The 20,855-nt window shown below is 49.2% G+C and overlaps 1 protein-coding gene and 1 long non-coding RNA gene across 4 annotated transcripts; one reads left to right on the forward strand and one right to left on the reverse strand.

Moving 5' to 3' along the window:
* Positions 1-569: 569 nt before the first annotated feature.
* Positions 570-5,224, reverse strand: OAZ1 (ornithine decarboxylase antizyme 1). The gene is given in 6 exon segments (XM_061356030.1): positions 570-996; positions 1,116-1,201; positions 2,270-2,442; positions 2,569-2,655; positions 2,657-2,714; positions 5,031-5,224. Coding segments are annotated over 6 exon segments (651 nt in total). The 5' UTR covers positions 5,147-5,224; the 3' UTR covers positions 570-865.
* A 681-nt stretch (positions 5,225-5,905) lies between these two features.
* Positions 5,906-14,094, forward strand: LOC133213623 (uncharacterized). Of its 3 annotated transcripts, none has more exons than XR_009725849.1 (6): positions 5,906-6,388; positions 6,852-7,051; positions 8,267-8,588; positions 10,264-10,358; positions 10,980-11,517; positions 11,877-14,094. It is a non-coding gene; the product is annotated as an uncharacterized LOC133213623 (long non-coding RNA). The 3 variants fall into 3 exon arrangements; XR_009725850.1 differs by having other exon boundaries at positions 10,980-11,499; XR_009725848.1 differs by lacking the exons at positions 10,264-10,358; positions 11,877-14,094 and having other exon boundaries at positions 5,912-6,388; positions 10,980-11,379.
* Positions 14,095-20,855: the final 6,761 nt, after the last annotated feature.

A 20,855-nucleotide genomic window follows, 5' to 3' on the forward strand; every position in this document is an offset into this window, starting at 1 on the left:
TGGCTTGAACCTGCCCGAGGGGAGACTGAGCTGAGCTCTTAGGCAGAAGTCTGGCTTGGATTAAAGAATGCATGATGGCCCCATACAGATTACCACACACTCATGCTGGCCTCTCTGAATAAGGTTTCAAATCACTCAGCAGGTAACTTTAGCCAACCCGTGACGCAAAAGGGGTGAAGGTGGCATAATGCTTTGGGGCAAACAGAAGCCTGTTCTGCCTACCCCACACCTGAACCTGTTTCTGCTGTGGCTCTGCTATAGCAGGCCACCAGCAAAGACCTTGTACCTACCACCTTCCTTGAGGGCTCCCCAGGCAGTGATCCAGCAAAGAAACAGTGACTGAGCACAGATGCAGTGTCCCAAATCACTAGTGGAAATGGACCATTATTTCGCTCTAAGCAAGGCTTTTAGAGGATTGCTGAACTCTTTCAAGCCTTGGTAGATCACAGCCATGAGCTCCAGTCAAGCAAAGAATGACCAACAGCTTTCCATACCTGCAACTTTAATGGTGGGGTCAGTTCCAGAGCCACCTCCTCAGAGTGTGAGTCTAAAACAGCTTAAACCAGCAATAAAAAGTAAAATATAAATTTTTATTTAGAATTAAAGCAAATACTTCAGTATCACAAACACAATATTAAACTTCAAGAAATATACTGCTAATTTGGAGGGAGCATTTATTTGCACAACCACAACATGCGCACAAATCCAGAGAAAGATGTGGAAATTTTCAACATCTCACCACCAGAGCAGTTGGTCACAACATTTCATACAGAGTTATATATGTACTGTAAATAGATGTTGACAAAATTTCTACAGAATCATCTTTATAGACAACAAGAAAGCTCTAAGAGGCAAACATTGCAATCTAGTCTTCTTCTGATGAGTCTCTCTCAAGCGTGTAGGCCATGAAGCAAGCATCTGGTCTCTTGGGGACAAGGGGATGCCCTGGTCTCACAATCTCAAAGCCCAAAAAGCTGAAAGTCCGGAGCAATGCAGCTAGGAAAAAAGCAGAAAACATTTCATCCACTGATGCTGTACAACAGTTCAAGTGTCCACCAAAACCAGCTTCAAACAATGCTCCCAATCAATGGAGACAGTGCCGTGAGTCCACCTACCTCTATCATCTCTGTTCTTGTGGAAACAAATGAACACATGATCAACTCTAAGCTGTTCTTCAGCAAACTCCAGAAGAACTGCAAAACTGCAAGACAAATACAATGTGGTCAGCACACACAAGCAAACACTTCCTTCAGAGACAGTGAGACCCTCTTGACATCTGCACATGAATGTACAGGCCTGAGGAAGAGGCTGGGCTGGAGACTCACACCCAGAGGCGATCCCCAAGCCCCAGGCCTAACTCAGTAACACAGAGAGCATGCTTTATTGTGGCAGCTGAACAGAGAACTGCGGTGACAGGCTAAGAACCAGGCTGGTGTTCTCAGGAGACAGATGAAGTCACCCGATACCTGCGAGGGCTTGAAATTACAGACCTTTTGGGTGGTTCTGACAGAACAGGGGTCCTCAAAGCAGGATCACTTAAGCTGCAGCCTCTTACACAAAAGCATCAAGACCAGCAGAGGAGATTCTCCCCCTCTACTGTGCTCTGAGGAAATCCCTCCCTGTAGTTCTGCATCCAGCTCTGAAGCAACAACACAAGAGGGACTTGGAGCTGTTGGAGTAAGTCCAGAGGAGGCCAGAGATGCTGCGAGGGCTGGAGCAGCTCTGCTCTGGAGCAGGCTGAGAGAGCTGGGCTGGGGCAGCCTGGCAAAGAGAAGGCTCCTGAAGGGGAGACCTTAGAGCAGCTCCAGTGCCTAAAGGGGCTGCAGGAAACCTGGAGAGGGGCTTGGGACAAGGGCCTGTAGGGCCAGGCCAAGCGGAATGGCTTGAACCTGCCCGAGGGGAGACTGAGCTGAGCTCTTAGGCAGAAGCTCTTCCCTGTGAGGGTGCTGAGGCGCTGGCACAGGGTGCCCAGAGAAGCTGTGGCTGCCCCATCCCTGGCAGTGCTCAAGGCCAGGTTGGACACAGGGGCTTGGAGCAAGCTGCTCCAGTGGAAGGGGTCCCTGCCCGTGGCAGGGGCTGGAACTGGGTGAGCTTCAAGGCCCCTTCCAGCCCAAACCATTTGATGTTTCTGTGATCAAGCACCATAATTAAGAATTCAAACTTCAGAACAATGAAGGCAAACCAATGACATTGAAGTGCTATTTCACACTACCGCCAGGCCTTTGAGACAGAGGCAAGTCAAACCAGAGTTGCATTTTAGCCAACCCACCTGTCTTTGCTCCCTTCAGGCAGAGCACCACTGGGAATTTCAATGTAGAGGTTGTTGTTGTTCAGCACTGCTCTCCAACTAATGTGTTTGGCATCTGTAAGCCTTGACTGGACATTCAGAACTCTTGTCCTGTTATTAGATGTTAGTTCTTCTGTTACATTCAGCCGATTATCCTGCAGCAGTGAGATGTGCATGGTTATTTCCAGTTCAGTTTGGAGAAAGGGTAATCCCATTGACAGGCTTGAGTCAAGAAACGCATTCAAGTTCACCAGAGCAAGCTGCTTATTATTGATACTCACCGAATAAAATAAATTAGCTGAAAGATTGTGATCCCTCTGACTATTCCCTCGCCCACCTGGGATCTTCAGGGGTGGGTGAGGGACATCAGGAGCACCACCGAGGCCCCGGACCCAGGTTACTACAGCAATTGAAGGGAACCCTGGAACTAGAAAGGGAACACAGAGGTGCAGAAAGGGAGTGTTAGACAAAGTGATTATAGGAATTAGATGTTTTAAACAGTAATCAGATGGCAAGATTTAGGAAATAAAACCCAATTTAGGGGAGGAGAACTCCTCCCACTGGCAACCTAAACAAGTGGTAAAACAAAGGAGCCTCCAGACCAGGGATGGAACACTGGTGCTCTGCGCCCAAACCCACAGGGTCAGAAAGCTGCTACTGCAGTATTTTGAGGGAAAGACTAACTTAGAGATGAAAATACTCTCAGCTTGAAGTGAGCAGGGTATCTAGCTCGATACCGAGGCAGCAGAATGCTTGACCTGAATTCAAGAGAGGAACCATTCTGCTGTCACATATACAAGATGCCATTTTCTCCCCCACCTTGTTCTCGGGGTTGGCATCAGTATAATGCCCCAGCAAACCAGGGGTCATTTTTCCCGTGATGTATGTCCCTAACCACCTCAGACCTTGGCACCAGCACATTCAGCTCCAGGATCAGCAAGCTACACGAAATAGCCTCGCAGATGTCACTACCTCAAAGGCTTTCACCATGCTCCGAAGCAAAATCACCACTTTTCACTTTGAGACCATACCTGAGCATTTGGCAAACCTACAAACCTTTCTACTGAATTCCTCAGAGCAATTTCACACTGCTTCAGTCTTTCACGTTAAGAACATTATCCTCTTAAGATACGAAGCCTATTTCTTGCATGCGTGCTAAGTTTCACACCATCCACATAAGCCTGCTTAAATGAATAAGCCTGCTACTGTAGCAAGAGCCATGGTGCCTGGCCCCTCCCTCTGCACCATCCTTCACCCTGCAGGCTCACTCTTGAGTTGCGTCATCTCAGCAGATGCAGCAATCGAGGCCCTTAGGGAAATTTTCACAATCATCCTGTCTGTGAGTGCCAGCAGCCATTTGCAAATCAGAATAAACATGTACCAAATAATCCACCATTTTGCACAGTTCACAGGAGTTTCCTCTTTTTCACGAGCTGCAGATCTGGGATAACAACGTGCATAAGAAAGGCACTGAAGGGCTATATAGGTGAAATATACACGGGAAGACACCAGTCAACACAGCAACTGCAAAGGTTTATTTAAAAGAAAACGAAATCACACTATTAAAGGAGCATTAAATCCATTATTTTATGCTCTTTGAAAGGGTGAAAAATCACTTCCTCTTAGTATGAGGATTAGGTACTTGTTTTCTCTCACAATGACTGCAGAGCCATGTGTTCCCAATTACCTTACAAATAAACCTTTAAGCACCCAGCTCAGAAGTGTGCAGTGGCAACCCTCGAGCCAGTTTCCCCTTTCCCCCAACGAAGGGTGGTGCATAATGAAGGCTGCCTACACTCTGCAATCAACAATGCATTTCAGAGTGATGCTTGTGCGCACCTACACCTCTTTGAGGAAACATAAGCTGTAAAAAGCAGTGAAGTATAAAAATGCCCCTCTAAAAATAACGCTAGAACTCATTTCACAGTCCACATATAAGCTCTAATCCCAGCTCCCTTCAGACGAGGCAGACTGACATCCTAAGTGTCCATCACCCCGATTCGGGTATTTCTACCCCAGCATCTGTCGGGACTGTTTAATCTTTCGGTTGAGTTCTAAACTAGCAGCTCTCCTAACGCTCTTATATTCTACTTTAGGCTCAGTACCCTCGATTAGATTTCAATATCTACGATTACATAAGGGGATAACAGCTCCAAATCCTTTGATATCTTCGCTTAATGGTTGTTTTTTCCCCCCTCAGGGGTTAGAAGGCACCTCCAGGCCCTGCCTCCGGCCCGGCTTTGTCTGCAGGCTCCCTCCGGCTTACTCGAGAGCCGCTTACCCGGAGGGCAGCGAGTTGGTTCCAAGGCTTCCTCCCATGGCTGTGACAGCTCCAGGGAGCTCTCCCGCAGGCAGTTAACGTGGCACAGGGCGGGAGGCAGCCGCAGGCACCCCCCGGGAGGGGGAGGACGTGTCGCCCAGCACGGTGGCGGGTGACGCCGCACGGAACCTGGGCGCAGCCGGCGCTGCCGCCGCCTTGGCCGTTATAAAACCCCCTTTTTTTTACCCCTTTCCCTCTCTCCTTTTTCTGAGGGGGAGGAAGGAGGGAAAGGGGCCAGGCCGCAGCGCTCAGCACTGAGGCGGCGAGGGCCGCCCCTCCCCCTGCCGCCACGGAGCACCCCTCCCCCCGGCCACGGGGGAGGCGACCGGCGCTTGCAGGACGAGAAGGGTGGGCCCTGAGGGGAAAGGAGAAGGCGGCGAGCGCCCAGCGGTGCGTAGGCTGAGGGAGGCCCCGGCCCCTCACCTGCTCTGTCCGGTACTGAGGCTCAACACAGCGGGCATGATGGTGCTTTTATTCCCCTCTTTCTCTCTAGCGAAGCAGTGACTGTTGAGTATCCGCTGCAGGGAGGATTTCACCATCCGGCCGCTCTGGTCCGAACCCCGAAACCCTCCGCTGCCTCCCTCCGGCCGCTCCCCAGGCACTCGTACACAAAATGGCACCGCACCCCAGTGGGTTCTTATATACTCTCCTCAAGCCACACCTCTCGTCGTGGCACCGCCCCCGACTGGGAAGAGGCCCAATCTGATGAAAAGTCCCTCGCAAAGCCTCGCTTTCCATTGGCTGATGGGAGCTAGGGGGCGGGGCGAAACAGTGAGCCCTTTCTCTATAGGCTGGCAGAGTGAGGGGGTTCAGCATTGGTTAGAAGGGGTCGGGGCGGAGAGAAGAGGGGAAATGGCAGCCTCTGATTGGCTGCATCCGCAGTGGATGGGCGAGGCCTGGCGGGGCTGGGCTGCGGAGGCTCCGGCGCGGAGCCGTATCCTTCACTTCCCCTCGGAGCCGCCGGTTCGAGTCCCGCGTCCGCGCCCCCGCCCGATTGAGGTAAACCGCCGGGGAAGGGAGGGGCTGGGCCGGTCCCCACCTCGCGCATGCGCGCGGGGGAAGAGTGGGGCCAGTGGCCGCGGAGAAGCGGGGCGGGAGGGTCCGAGGGGGGCCGGGGTCTGGGCATGGCCGCAGGGCGGTCGGGGCTCAGAGCGGCAGGGGCAGCAGTGGGGGCCTCCTGTGGGGAGCAGGGGGCATCGCTCCCTCCCCTCCCAGCTCTCGCTCAGAGCGCCTGTGGGCAAGATGCTGAGAGAAGCTTGGACTAAAATACCCAGAGGATCCCCCTGGAGAGGGGCCCTGAAGGAAGGGCCCCGAGTTGTGGCTGGGGTTTGGGTGCAGGGTTTGGGCTGTGGCCGTGCCCCCACTCGCAGTGGGCAATTTCCCTCTGGCCTGTGTGTTGTGCTGGCTGGGGCAGTAACGGAGAGCTTTGGTTGCCTGGGGAATGGTTGGTGGTTGCCTCTGGAATGGAGAAGGGCTTTGTGTTGTACCTTCACGGGGAAGCGAGTAAATCCCGGCTATTTACAGAGCAGAAGTTGGGCTGTAATGTAACATAGCGCTTTGCTTTTCATCTGCAAGGATTTGGCAAATCCAAGGCTTGGGAGCACAGTTGGGTCTCTTCCACAGCCCCATGGCAAGAGCAAAGTCGGGAGGAAAGGATGGGAGTTTGGAAGCGGGATGCTCCACTTCTCTTTTGGATAATAGTGATGAAAACACAGATTTATCCTTTTGGGGCTGGGGGTCAATCTAAAATTCAGCTTAAAAGCAGCAGATGTGTACAAAAGGTAAATAGGGTATAATAGGTTATAATTGCCGTGACAGGAGAGCTTTGTCTTCACCATTTCTGACCATTTCAGCCTGAAAACCAAATCGGAAGCACATGACAGAAGTCAGGGCGCATCCTGAACAGCGTGGCTTATCCTGTATGGAAAGACAGCTCAGAATAATGGTGTAAATGATAGTGAATTGAGTTTGCGTCAGGTGTGCCGTGTAAATCAAGTGGGAAAAGGTATCTGTAGAGCCAAAGAACACCACTAAAGAGACATTGTAGTGATTTTCAAAACAGTGGCTTTCTAAAAAGGAAATCAATGCAGATGGCTGTGCTTGCTTTATTCAACCCGTGATGGGCACGCCTGTTTTATTGCCTTCAGATGCCATAGCTGCATTGGGGCATTTGATTATATTTTAGGGTGGGTTTTTTTTTACTATCTTGCTCATTTGTATTTGCTTTAAAATATTCCCATCCAGGAGCTCTGAGTCCATTGATTGGTTCCACTTTGCACAAGGATAAGTGTCTAAATCCCAACCCACCTTCTGTGTCCTGAAACTGCTCTGATTGACTATGATGGAACAAAGTGTAATGCTGAAAGAAAACACTCTCTGTTCTCCTACAGCTTAGATGAGAAGCTGAGCCTGGCCAGCAGCCAGTGGCTAGTCTGGGAGTTGTGGTAAGTAAGAGGTATGAGAGAAAAATCCCTTTTCTGCTGCAGCTACATGCACTTAGCTCCCAGAACACAGCATAACTGAGACATTAGTGCTCGCTTTCACCTCGCGCTCTAGATTTGCTGCTTGATTTATGGAGGGGAAGCTGGCTGCCATTTAGTGCATTACCCAGAGACCGATTTGAAACAATGGGAGAGCTGCAATTCAGGAATATCCGGACCAAATGAGAAGATTTAGCAATTCATGGTTTGGGTGTTGTATTAGAAAGGTTTTCCTGATGGGGGAATTAATGTGTTAGCCAGTGGAAGGACTGCCTGAGTGTTTTGTTTCATTATTTCTAATAATGGCATTTATTATTCATGTAGTAATCTGACTGTAATTCCTTACAATGGAACTGCATTAGAGATCACCCTTGCAGCTGCTTTCCTCTTTACTGTGGCACTGGGAACAGCTTTGCCCTTTGGATGCTTGTCGTCTCCATGGGCCATCATCCTGTTTTACAGTGAGTGATCCAGCTGATGCTGTGGTGCTCTGTAGTCTGCAGAAAGCCCAATCAACCTGTTTTGCTTTTGTGTGTTAAATATGGTGTGGGATTAGTTCCAGCTGTGGTTTTGCTGAGATAGCCTAACTTCCAGTTTAGCAGTGACAGTGATTCATAAGCCCTCACAGAGAAGCCTCTGACTCACGATTTCAGGATTACCAGCTGAGGAAGTTTGAGATGTTGCCATCTCCAGCTGGTTTTTTACCTCTGGTTTGCCGTAATTCCCCTATCCATGGCTGCATCCCTAGTTTGACATTTAAGGCTAGGTTGGACAGGGTTTTGAGAACTCGGGCTAGTGGAAGGTGTCCCTGCCCATGGCAGGGGGCTTGAAACTAGGTGAGCTTTAAGGGCCCTTCCAACTCAACCCATTCTATCATCGTAGTCCAAAGCCATCTCAATTCCAGGGCTGAGTGAATGCTCGGTTCACACTGGGCAGTGAACCCTAACAGCTGGTGTGTGGGCATCAATTCCTGCTTGCCTGTGTCAGTTGTGGCACAGCAGCTTTCAACACAGAGGCAGAGAATCTCATCCTCTGAAAGACTGGAGGAAGAGTTTATGGCAGCACAGGAGTAAGTTGAAGGCAAATTCCAAACTGATGGCTAATGTAAATAGATGTTAGAGCAAGAAATGGGCAGGTTAATGAAACTCAATGTCCTTCCTCTTCATTGTGTGTTTCCAGGTTTGCAAGTGTTTGTGATCAGATGACACGAAACTAGTGCTTAGAAAGATGTAGAGGACCTGAAACACTCGTAAGGCTTGCCAGTTCTGAAGTCCTGCACGTTGATACCGTGGTTGTATCACATCTTTTATTTTGAGAAGGAAAGATAAACTGTTCTGTTGTTTAGCTGATTAAAACATAACTAAATGACACGGCTGCAAATATTGGTGCTTCTGTGTGTTTTTCCACCACTGAGGAGGCGATTGGAAAGGGGGCTGCTGCAGGTGTCAATGAAACAGCTCCCTTGTCCATGTCCTAGAGGAGTAACAAAGCTCCAGTGAAGGTAAATGGGGGGAAAAAAAAGATATTTGGCATGTAGCAGAACTCCACTTGTATTTTCTGCTTGGCTGGATCATGCTGTCATAGCTCTTCTTGAATGTGAAAATTGATGTTTATGGCATTTAGCAGTATCATGGGAATTAAGCTGTCTCTTATTTGCTGACTAGGGAAGTACAACAGAAAGAAAAACATGAGCTCTCTTTTAAAGTATGTACAGTCCTTACATACCATTACACACTTAGTAACTCCCCAAAAATGGTAAAAAATAATAATAATAAATCAGTTGAGCCAGACAATCAAGTTGTTCTGATTGCCTTTTATAGAATCGTAGAATAGTTAGGGTTGGAAAAGACCTTAAGGTCACCCAGTTCCAACCCCCTTGCCATGGGCAGGGACACCTCATACTAGACCATGTCACCCAAGGCTCTGTCCAGCCTGGCTTCGAACACTGCCAGGGATGGAGCATTTACCACTTCTTTGGGCAACCTGTCCTAGTGCTTTAGCACCCTCCCAGTCAAGAACTCTTTCCTTATCTCCAACCTGAACTTCCCCTGTTTCAGTCTGAACCCATCACCCCATGTCCTGTCACTGCAGTCCCTGATTCAGAGCCCCTCTCCAGCATCCCTGTAGCCCCCTTCAGACACTGGAAGTGGCTCTGAGGTCTCCACACAGCTTCTCTTCTCCAGATTGAACAGGCCAAGTGTTCTCAGCCTGGCTCCATGCAGGAGCTGCTCCAGCCCCTGATCATCCTTGCGGCCTTTCTTTCTGTTTCCTCTCCAGAAAGACTCTACTTGTTCTTACAGTTTAAAGGGTTATCTAGAGGTGTAGCCCTGCACCAAAACCGAACAGAAACTGAGGCAGAGATGTCCATTCTGATGTGTTTCCACAGAAATCACTGCGTGTGATGACTTCCCCACTCTGTAATGTAGCCACTTTTAGTCCCAGAATAATTTAACCGTTCATCTTGGTCAGTTCTGTGTGGAGATGAAGCACAGCAAAAGTTTGTGAGGCCTTTATCAAAACACTGGTATTTCTAAACTTTGTAAGCCCTGTGGTTCACAAGCATTGCACAGCAGGGCTCTTATGTCAACCCATCTCCTTCCTTAGAGCTTTTGGTTCCCTTCCTTACAGGTAATGGTTAACTACCAGTTATCTAATTTTAAATACTCCCCTCATACACACAAAAAAAATCACTATTTGGCACGTTAGAATCTATTCTGATCTTTGTGGGACGTGTAATTAGAACACTTCTAGCTGGAAAACTCTCCTCATTTTCATTGTCACCCAAGTGAGAATGATCTGATTTGAAGGTCAGGTTTTCTGCAGACCCACTTGTGCTGGAAAGAGATCCTGCATGCCACTGCCAAGTTAAGCTGGAATTCTTAGATGTTTACCAGCACAGGGAAGAATTTCTTTTCCAAGATCTTTGTGAGATTGAGCTAAAGGAAAGCAGCCACTAGTTTGTCAGGCCAACAAATGTCTGTTCTTCTTACCAAAGAAAATTTGGATCTCCGCTTTCTCACTTAAAACCAGCTGACATAAAGAGGACTATATATCTATTGCAGATGAGATAATAGATGCTTAAAATGATTTAAAGTCTCGTTATCTGATTCAGGGGTGTAGTCCAACGTCGTGCTTGTCATCTGATAAATGCTGAATTGTTTTCCTTACGTCTGCAGGATCGAACTCATCAGGTTTTGCTGTTCACTTTCCACACAGAAATAATGTGGGGGAAAAGGAAGAAGCCAGAAGTAAGAACAGGAAATATAGTCAGGTAGGAAGTGGTTTAGCCAACAGCAGAAGGCCCAAGATGCAGTCAGAGAATGGCACCTTGAGAGTCCTGGAGAAAGAAGTGTGCCTGAGCAATGTGTTGTTACAGTTCTGTAGCTGAAGAATAATGTTCCACAAGCTTAGGTTTTGTATTGATTTTTCTTTGGGTTACAAACAAATGGTCATGAGGGAAGCTGAGGTAGTTACAAAACGATAGTGGGAGATACTGCAACATCCTAGCTTCCACAGTCCATTTTCTGTTTCATTTACGTTGAGACCGGTGCAGCTCACATCTCCATCCTCTCCTCTCCTTCTGCTTCCCTCCCCAAGTTGACAAGAGGTGATGGAGGCTCTTGCAAAGGATTCAGTGCCATCAAGGGGAGATTGAGCACTGGGTGAGAGCAGTGGGGTGCTGAGAAAGCAAGCCCCTCTGTGGTCACATTGTGATTGGCAGTTTGGCATGCAGCGGCTTTCTGGAGTTCTTCCATGAATATTTTCTTCCTCTGCTGACCCCTTTCCCTCCCTTGCTTGCTGGAGCATTTGTGTGGTAGATTTATATATTTTTTTGCTTAGCTTCCCTTTTCTCCTACAGAATCATTCAGCACAATCTGGTGTTTCTTTACAGGATGGGCCACTTTCACAGCCTCCGTGTCGGGAAGACAGCTGGACGGCGTGGCTTATTTTCCCCCAGTTCCTATTGTGCTTGGATCAGTCAACCTTAGGGACGAGGAAGTGCACAGTACAGCTCAGCTTTTGTAACTCCGCATTTCGTTTGGAAATGTTATCAAAACAAACAGATGTCAGCAGGATGAACGTTAAGGCCTGTGCAGAATCTGCTCTGTCAGAAACGAGTTCAGAGTCAGTTTTGCCTGCCTAAACATTTCGCCCAGCAGCTCATTAAAATGGATATATTCAAAGGAAACTTCCCCCCCCCACCCCAGATTAGATCATTCCTGTGATAAGAGCATTAACAAGCATATTTTGCCATAAATAAAATGAACAAGCCTCGAGGGCAAGGAAGGTTATTTAGCCTGCAGGAAGTTATATCCCACACTCGTCCTTTACGGAATAAGGGAACCAGTTCACCTCTTTGTTGTAGCTGAGAACAAGCCCGACAATGGCCTCTGACCAGCAGAATGGGCAAAGTGGGGTTTCTTCCAGCTGTATGTTTGTGCTGCATGCTGCTTTATTTTGGGTATAATCCCTGTGGATTCAGTGCTTAGCACAGTGCCTGGCAGGGCTCATACAGAGCTGTGCTAACAGCCAGGGCAGCCTTCGGGGTGCACAAGAGGGATGGGGAGGTCCAGGCCTGGCAGACGTTGCTTTTGCAGGTTGTTTATTTGAGCTGCATGCAGCCTTGTGCTTTTGCCCACGAGTTATCTGTGTTTGAACCAATATTTACTCACGGCTCTGTGTACTGAGATAATCAGCAATCCCTCCAAGTGAGAGCGGAGCTGGAGCTGGCCATCAGACCAGCTTAGCAGCTCAGGTTGTTTACTTAAATAATACTCTTTAATTTCAGGCTGGTGAAAGGTGGCAGCTTGACAGCTCTGGGGAGCCTTAACCCACACAGCAGGTAGAGCAATGGCAGCACAAGCTTCCCCTGCAGCACACCCACTCTGACCTGCTCACCCACTGCACCTCTTCAGCCAGAAAAAGCCCTGGGATGGGGAGAGGACCCGTGAGCTGTGCAGGCCTTGGCAGCTCCCCACTGCTTGCTTTGTACGTGACAAACCAAAATCTAAAGACAAACAGTGTTATCACAATATCTAGAAGGGATTGACAGCAAAGTGCTGTCACATAAGCCACCAAGCCGCCGACACAGTTAGGAGTGGAGGCTTTAAAATGAAGGCAGCTCTATTTCATTGCTAGAATTTTCCAGTTTTCCTAAAGCTGTTTTAGGTACACATTAACTTACCCTGTCTCCTGATTGTTATTAACTCCAGAAGAAACTGAGATTTGAAGGGTTCATTGCTTACCCTGCTGGAAAGGCTTGAGCCAGTGCAAAGCAGCACCACTTACACAGCCGTGCTCCCAAGAGCATCTCAATGCCTGTCCCACTGTTGTCGAAGTAACTGGGCATTAGGGGAGCTGTTGGTTCCCACATGTCCTGCTGTGTGTAAGCCCAGCCATTCCACACAGCTACCCAACTTCACCCACAGAGCTTCCCACTGCAGAGGCAGGGCAGCCTAATCTTTGGGGACTGCAAGGGCACACTTCCACACAGAGCTAAGTGTGTGCTCATAACTCTTAATAAGACCAGTAATTTTTCTGAGGTGCTAGAAGATAAAGAGGTAGTGTAAGGAGGGCAAGAAACCTTGAAATTACTGTTGAGGATTGGACTGATGACCTAGTTAGTTTGATTTCCTGCTTACAGTGACTTCTACCAAGTACTTCAGGTGATGATCTGGAAACCTGCTTCAGAGGCATGCAAAGAAAGGGAGCACTTGTGATTACAGGAAATAAAGTGGCTGGGCAGGAGTTAAGAACTAGTTCTGAAATTTGGGGGGGAGGGAGGAGGAGTATTTTAACTACTATTTTGTTCCTCCAGACATCTGCTCCCCATATAAATGTCTGCTCTTCCTTGGGTCAGAATGTTCCCAGGTCAGATTGTCTAGTGGATATGTCCTTTCAAACTGCAGTGCAGATTCCAGTGGTGGTCTGCCTTCCTGGTGCTTCCTTGAACTTTTGTCCTACAGCACATTAATTTCTTAGTTCACAGTTCCTTGCTCCCTGTGACGTTTCCATGTTTGGCTTCTCACACAGACATATCTTCAATCTCTGACTGCCGGCAGAGATCAGGCAGCGGAGGAAGCCAAAGATCATGCACTATGCAAGTGGGCAGCCTCAGCCTGTCTGCAGACTCATTGAACTCATTAGGGAGGAAAAGGTAATCAGCTGTCCTTCAAGGAACAGGATGTGGCAGGAAGCAGTGAGAGTCAGCAGGTCAGTCCTTAACAGCTGTCAGAACAATGTGCACAGTACAGCAGCTCTGGAGTTCTACTAAATCAACTCACGAGCTTAATGGGCTACAGCATGCACATTGAAACTGGTCCCTGCGGAGACCAGAGTGCGGCTGCAGATCCTGCACCATACCTGTGACCACTTGTATTCACTAGGCAGGGAAAATAGCAGCCGTGTTTTACATATTTAAGCTTCCAATGTCACCTCTCAGGCCTTGCAGCCCTCCTGCTCCCTTTGGAGGCTGTAACTTACAGTGCTTGTGTCACTTGTGGATGGGGAAATTGAGGCAGGATAAAGGACCAGCCTCAGGCTGTACAGAGGCAGAGGTGGGATGGGAGCTGAAGAGATCTGTCACCTCTGCTCCCTTCAGGCTACCTCCTCTGACCTTGAGTCCTATGGAAAATAGATTGGGGGGGTTAGGTCACTTTTAAAAGTCTCCTCAATGTACCTTTGAAATACCAAATATGTTCCTTTGAACCTAAATTATCTGCCCTTATCCTGCCTCAACTCTCATTGATAATCCTCTTGTTTGCCTTTAAAAATGTTTATGGGAGATTATTCTTTGGCAGCAATAGTTACGTTTCATTCTCTTTTCTATTATACTGGGCTTTTCTTTCAATGGATTCCTGATGTCTTGCCATTTGCTATTGTTAGGTTTATGTATTGTGGTTTTAAGATTTTAAATGGGTTCAGAAAAACGCTTGCTTGTGGTAACTGGATACTTTTCCCCATGAACTGTTTTGGAGGTGGCCACAAGATATGAAGCAAAGCTGTATTTTTTTAATTTCATCATTCTCGTGGTGACATTGATTGATGTAACCCCACCTTGTTCCTCTGACCATCGTCAGTGCAGCTTGGGTCTTTGTCCAGCAACACCAGTGTGATGGTACTGAAACTCTGGTCAACTGCATCACTACTGTGTGTCCCCGGGCCTTCTGAAACTCTGCATTTTAACAACGAGCCTTTCCTGAGCCTCACATATGAAACAATGCAAATAAAGTTAATAATGTATAAGGCTTGATTAAGCCTTTACTGTTCCAGTTCAGGCTGTGACACCACACGCCAGGCCTGAGATGTTCAGGACTGCTTTAGAACTGGTGTCTCCACGTGGAGATGTAGAGATTCCTGCTGACACCTAGCAGCAGTTCTGTGTCCAGCCTTTAACATAAGCCATCAAGAAGTCTCTGTCATCTTCATCTTGGTGCTGAGCTTTGTATTACAGCTAATATTAGTCGCCATTGCAGAAGGCCATATAACCCATATTGCTGCTGAGAAAAGGAGCAGCTTTTTAGGAATCACTCCTGACAGATGGTTCTAACCCGTTTATAAAACCCTAACCCTTCAGAGATAGAGAGGCCAACATTTCCCTGGACAATCTCTTCCAATACTCTTCTGTCTTTGCTACTACAAAGTATTTGTGCTTTTCCCCCTTAAATTCATGACTGCTATTCATCGTTCTGTCTCCGTGGGCAAGATGACAGTTTCTCTTCAGTCTCTCATTGTATTCATACAGGACACATTAAAGCTCTTTGGCCAAAACTCTTCTCGCAGCAGTTCCAATGAGACCTTTTTTCCATGACCTCCAGGTATAACAGCTGTGACACATTTGTTTGGAGGAAACTGTAAGATTAGAAAAAACAAGCTGTTCTTAATTTTCCTTGAAAATAAGCTATTGTTGCAGCTCTCCAAGATCCGTGCTCATTACAGCTCTTTGAAAAGTTACCAATCTCAAGGCACACACAATTTAAGAGAAGCCAGCTCATGTATCTTCTTGGGTTGACTTCTCATCTAAGAAGATTTCAAGAGCTCTTGACACAGCTTTGTGGGCACGTTGAGTGCTGGGATTGGGCTTAGCTTCCCAGTTTCAGAGACTTGTAGGATGTCTTTACTGATAGAAGCATAGAGCCAGGACAGACCTTCTGAGTCAAATCCAGACCTGCTGTCCACACGTGCTCCTAGGATTCTGTTTGTAAAGATACAGTGCTCCATCCTCACAGCCTCCAGTGTGTCCCCTGCAAGTCCATCCCCCATGCTGAGTGCTCTAGGAGTTCTGAAGCTCCTTTTTAATCCCAGTTATATTTACTCATAGCTGATCTTTTTCCCACTTGGTTTCATGCCAGCATTGTCCTTACTGCTTAAATAGGCATCTCAGCTCTCTCTGGGGTGTTTTTATGTGTAGCAATCCTACCCCTTCTGGCCTTTGTTTTGTTTGGCTAAGCTCCCTGAGATCATCTTCTGTAGAAACTGCCTTTCTCCTTGTTATGCTTCTTGTCAAGGAGCCATCCAAAATCTTTCCCACACAAGCTATATATGTAAAGCATCTCTCCATGACCACGTAAGTGCCATCACCTCTTAGGTAAAACCCAACTATTTCTAAATGTATTTGTTGAATATTGGAAAGGAGCTTAAAAAAGCACACACATTCAAGGAGAACAGGGAGCAAAAAGCTTGGCACATGTACCTGGGGGGCTGTAATTCGATGAGGATGGTTTGGGCATGGGCCTTCACAAAGGGCTGTTGGAGCATCATGACTGGATCCTGTGATTCGTTTGGGTCTGGGTTTTGATGTTGTGTTTGAAGCCTTCTTCAGTGGTCTGGCAAAGCCCTGCAAACCAGCACTGGTCTAAACCACTGGCTCGGGAGTACGTAGGTGGAAGGAGTTTGGCAAAACCTTACTCTGCACCACAAAAATGTTGCTTAGAGATCTCCCACCAGGAGTCTGGGCCTGAGTTTAGCTCCTATGTGCTGATCTTTGGTAAGGAACTGAGAAACTTTTTTGGAGGGGTGAAAACTGGTCACTTTAAGTCTTTCTTCACACTCAGAGCTAGAGTCCTCTTGATGTGGTTCCCATAGGACTGGTGCTATTGCCCCTTCAGCCCTGCCTCCCCCAGCAAGGAGCAGGTTTCTGAGGATGGTGGGTTTGGTAGGCACCCCTCAGGGAAGAGGTGCCAAAGGGGCTTAGAAATGATGCTGTGTCTTGAGGTACAAGAGCAGCAAAGCTGCCAGGCACCAACTTGTACCCTGCTGTCCTGCAGGTCCCAGAGATGGCCATGTAAAAGCTCTTGCAGCTGCAGAAGCCTGGAGCTCTTATTTTGGGCAGATCTGTGCTGTAAAAAAACAGTTGTTTTTTTCATAGCTGTGGGTAGGTTTGACACCAGAGTACAGGACATATGGAGCTCAGACCCTGTCTTCCTTCCTCCCAAGGGGGATGCAGGTGATGCTCAGAGCCAGGAGCTCCTTGCCAGTGACTGAGGGATGTTCTTCCATCTAAAAGGAGTAGGGATGCGAAGGGAATTGAGGACAAAGAGGAAAAAGCATCATGGTGAGGCTTTGCTTCACTTGGGGATCGCCCTGCTCTGCTTCAGGGCTCAGGCATCACTCCCAGTCTCATGCCTCCAGACATATTCAGCCCTCTTTGGGCTGTGCTGTCAGGATGACAGTGCTGCAGATGCTCATGTCCCCTTGGTCTCCTCTGAAGCCTCTCAGCATGAACATGGTACCACCATCCATCCTCAGCTGTCTTGCAGGGTGCAGTGCTACTGCTGACTGGTGTTTGTGCAGAAGAGGGAGGGCGGAGGGAGGGAGAAGGTGATCTCCCATGTCTGTAGGGTGGTTGGAGCTGCTCTGTCAGTGGAGGGGCTGGATCCCAGGAGAAGCCAGGCTGGCAGCACAAGGCTGAAGCAAGCACCACTGCAAAGCGAATGGCCTTCTTTCTCCCCCATCCTCCTGTCCGCATGCAGAGATGATGGTGCCACACCAGCAGCATCGGGTGCTTCCCCCTAAACCCTCGTGCTTGTTTCCTCCGTGCCCCTCTTCCCTCCCCAAACCAGCCCATGTACCTGGGCAGGGGTGAGGCTGCGCCGGGGCTGAGTAAGGGTGACTCAGAGCCGGGTTCAGCCATCCCCTGCCCGCGCAGGGAGAGGACCTGGAGCGGGTCCCACCTCGTGGCGTTAGCATCTCATCCCCCATTCCTCCTCCCTGTCACCCCGCACCTCGGCTCCTCGCTACCGGCGGGTGGAGCAAGACTAAACTGGTCTCTGCATGCACATCGCCTTTGTCTGGTGGGGATGAACATAAACTGCTGGAGGGAAGCATTTTAACGATGAAAACCATGCGGGGCTCAATTGTTCCCTGCATCCGTGGAAAATTACTCCTGCTCACTCTCCTCTTTTACTTGAGCAGCTCCAAAACACGCTCATGGGGAGGGTGAGGAGGAAGGAGGTGAATGTGCCTTTGGGGTCAGATCTGCTGCTTTATATGTATTTTTTTCCCCCCTGCCTCTAAATGATTTATTCCAAAAGCCTCTCGCCTTTGTGTCATTGGGAAGAGCACACAGCAATCAGCAAGCGTTTTGGGACCAGCCATTTAGATGTCACTGGGAAAAGAATAGAAATGAATCCCTGACATCCCAGCGATGCAGCCCCAGCCCCCATCCCTCCCTCCCTCCCCTTTCCATCTGGCACAAGCAAAAGGAGCCAGGAGAGGTGGCTGTGGCATAGGATGCTGGTCCCCCTGCCCATGAGGGCTGCGGTCCAGCCCTGAGCACCCATCGGATGTGAGCTCTGCTGCAGCGGGGGCACTTCCCTGGGCACAGACACGGGGCACATGCTCAGGCACAGGGTGACACACTGGCCATGGGCACCACTGGTGCCAGTGGTTATCCCATGAACCCACCCCAGGAGCTCTGTGGGTCCGTCCATCCATCCACCCATCCATCCCCTCCACAGCTCTTGTCCGCTGGGGCTGACCAGGCGCTCTCCTCCTGCCTTTTCCCCATGGATTTGCTTTGCCATGGTGCTCCATTTTTCTTTGTTTGCCTTTTTTAGATCCTGCCTTTTTTAACCCAAATTTCTGGCTCGTTTGCTCACTTATATCCTTGATTCATTTCCTTCTTTTTATATTCCCCCCCTCCCTCCACTCCCAGTGCTGCCCAGGTTCCCTCTTTAGCTCCTGCTCTCATTCTCATTGTATTTTCTTTGTTGTGATAACGTTCTCAGGTGTAAGAAGAGGCTTTCACTGGCAGGCAGGGCTGCCTGGGCTCACTGTTTTAATTCCCTGTGCAAACCCTGCCTTGCCTCACTGCTCTGCATTACCCCTGTGCTCCCTGCTCCAGCCGATCCCTGTGCTGTGAGGCATGCACCAGCCCCACCAGCTGCCTCCAGTTCTCTACACTGTGAGGATGGAGATGGGAAAGCTCAGGGCAGAAACCTTCACGGGACCTGGCTCTGTGCTGGATTTGTCCCAGAAAAACAGGGAAGATGGGAACAGATGCTGTAGGTCAACTGAGAAATTGCTGCTGTTGCCAATCACAAGTGATGGGTGCCCAGAGGAGGAAGGCAGCAGCATGGATGATGTATTGTGAAGGGAATTAAGCTAAATACATGGAAATTCTAGGCTGGGTATCGAGGAGGATTTCTGGTTGAGGGATGCAGCAAATCAGTGGATCACATCTTGAGACAACAGGAAAACATGTGTTTGGAAGCTGAACTGAACACAGGTCTGGAAAATACTGTTGTATGGTTGTGAATAGTGGATTTAGGGTTAAACCTCGCAACCAAAATGTGAAGTTCACCTGAAAACTCACCTAGGACTTCCTACAACCTGGCTTAGTGAATTAATAACATTTCTTTTTATGTGCACAGCAAATACCATTCCCTCTATTGACAGAAAGGGAAGCTGCAATGCAAGGTGTGGGGATTGCTCCTGATCAGAGCCACAGCAGGTCCAGGCGCAGTGCTCAGCCTGTGGCTCTGCCCCAGACCCTCCTGCGTGATTGTCTCCAGCCTGTACACTTCAGCCCCATCCTATTGCAGGAATGCAAAGGGCTGCCCTGACAGGCTGATCTTCTCTCATCTGTGGTGTGAGCTGGTGCTTATCTTCAGACATCCCCCTTGCATAGGTATTCCTGGCACCGGCAACGCTTTTTGCACCCAAGAGTCTCGGGTTGGGCTTTTTTGCATGTGTCTCTGCCTTTTCAATTTGTTTTCTTGTGCTTTGAAATCCCTCCTGTGCACCTGGTGCCTTTATGAAACATGGTGAGAGCCTTTTTCCCAAGGGGGGAGGAACAGGAGGCAGGCTGGTTTTCATAGAATCATGGAATGATTTGGATTGGAAGGAACCTTAAAGCTCATCCAGTTCCACCCCCTGCCACGGGCAGGGACCCCTTCCACTGGAGCAGCTTGCTCCAAGCCCCTGTGTCCAACCTGGCCTTCAGCACTGCCAGGGATGGGGCAGCCACAGCTTCTCTGGGCACCCTGTGCCAGCGCCTCAGCACCCTCACAGGGAAGAGCTTCTGCCTAAGAGCTCAGCTCAGTCTCCCCTCGGGCAGGTTCAAGCCATTCCCCTTGGCCTGTCCCTACAGGCCCTTGTCCCAAGCCCCTCTCCAGGTTTCCTGCAGCCCCTTTAGGCACTGGAGCTGCTCTAAGGTCTCCCCTTCAGGAGCCTTCTCTTCTCCAGGCTGCCCCAGCCCAGCTCTCTCAGCCTGGCTCCATAGGAGAAGCTTCATTCCATGTACTTAGCTGTGGCACTGCATCCTGAGGCTGCCAGTGAGATGCTTCAGGGATGTGACATGAGCCACCTGATGCCACCGCAGTTCCTTTCGCTCTCTAGTACTCAAATTCAGGTTTGTTGCAAAATCCTGGTTCTTCCAGCAACTGAGAGAATGAAGGGAGCTGGAGGCAGCTCCTTGTACAGTCAGGAGTCATTCCCCTCTATTCATTCCCCTCTCCGGTCATTCCCCTCTATTTGTTTCCTTCTTTTCCCCAATACTTCGAGCTTTCGGCTTTCTCTGTTGCTGCCCAGGGCTGCCCAGGACAGAAGGGAACAACATTCAAAGCATTTGTGAAACTGCAGCTGAGCTCGAGTAACTCTGCAGTGACCTCCTCTCCCTTCTTAGCTCTGAATTCCTCCCCTCCCTCTTTTCCACATCAGTACTTGGGAACTGATGGACACCCCACCAAAGGCACCCCCAGCAACTGGTTTCTGTGGCTCCTAAATATTGCTCAGGGTCCCAGCTCGCTGGGTTTGCTCATGGTTGCTAAGAGGGCATGGGAGAGCTGGTGTGGGGAGGCAGGGCTGGAGCCAAGCTGGTCTTAGGTGTGGCTCCCAAGCCAGTCTCTTTTGCAAGCAATTGCTCACTCGCCTCCCCGCTGCCTTCCCCACAGACCCGCAGCCTCTCCCTTCTCAGTATTGGAAATGATTTCACTCAGAAATCAAGAGTCATGAAACTGAGGTCATGGGACCAGTCACTTACATGAAGGGAAGCGATCCCACAGCATTTTTTCCGTATGAATAATACCAAGAATCCCTTTTTGGGCACACGCTGCATCCCGCCACGGGCATGGTTACACCGGGAGGCTTGCAGAGGGTGAGAAAGGCAGAGCCCCTCCAGGGCAACTGGAGAAAGGCTCCCTGGCAGCGGGTGGGAGCAGGGGGGTGCCACTGGTGTCAATGCGAAGTAATTCTATCAGTCTCACTGGAGTTAGACCAGTTGTGTCTATGCCACGGGCATGGCAGCCTCGACAGTTTGACATCCCGG

Source organism: Neopsephotus bourkii, unplaced genomic scaffold, assembly GCF_033783945.1.
Source record: "Neopsephotus bourkii isolate Nb327-2 ecotype Australia unplaced genomic scaffold, CSIRO-AGI_Nbou_v1 NB_838, whole genome shotgun sequence".
Lineage (NCBI taxonomy): Eukaryota > Metazoa > Chordata > Aves > Psittaciformes > Psittacidae > Neopsephotus > Neopsephotus bourkii.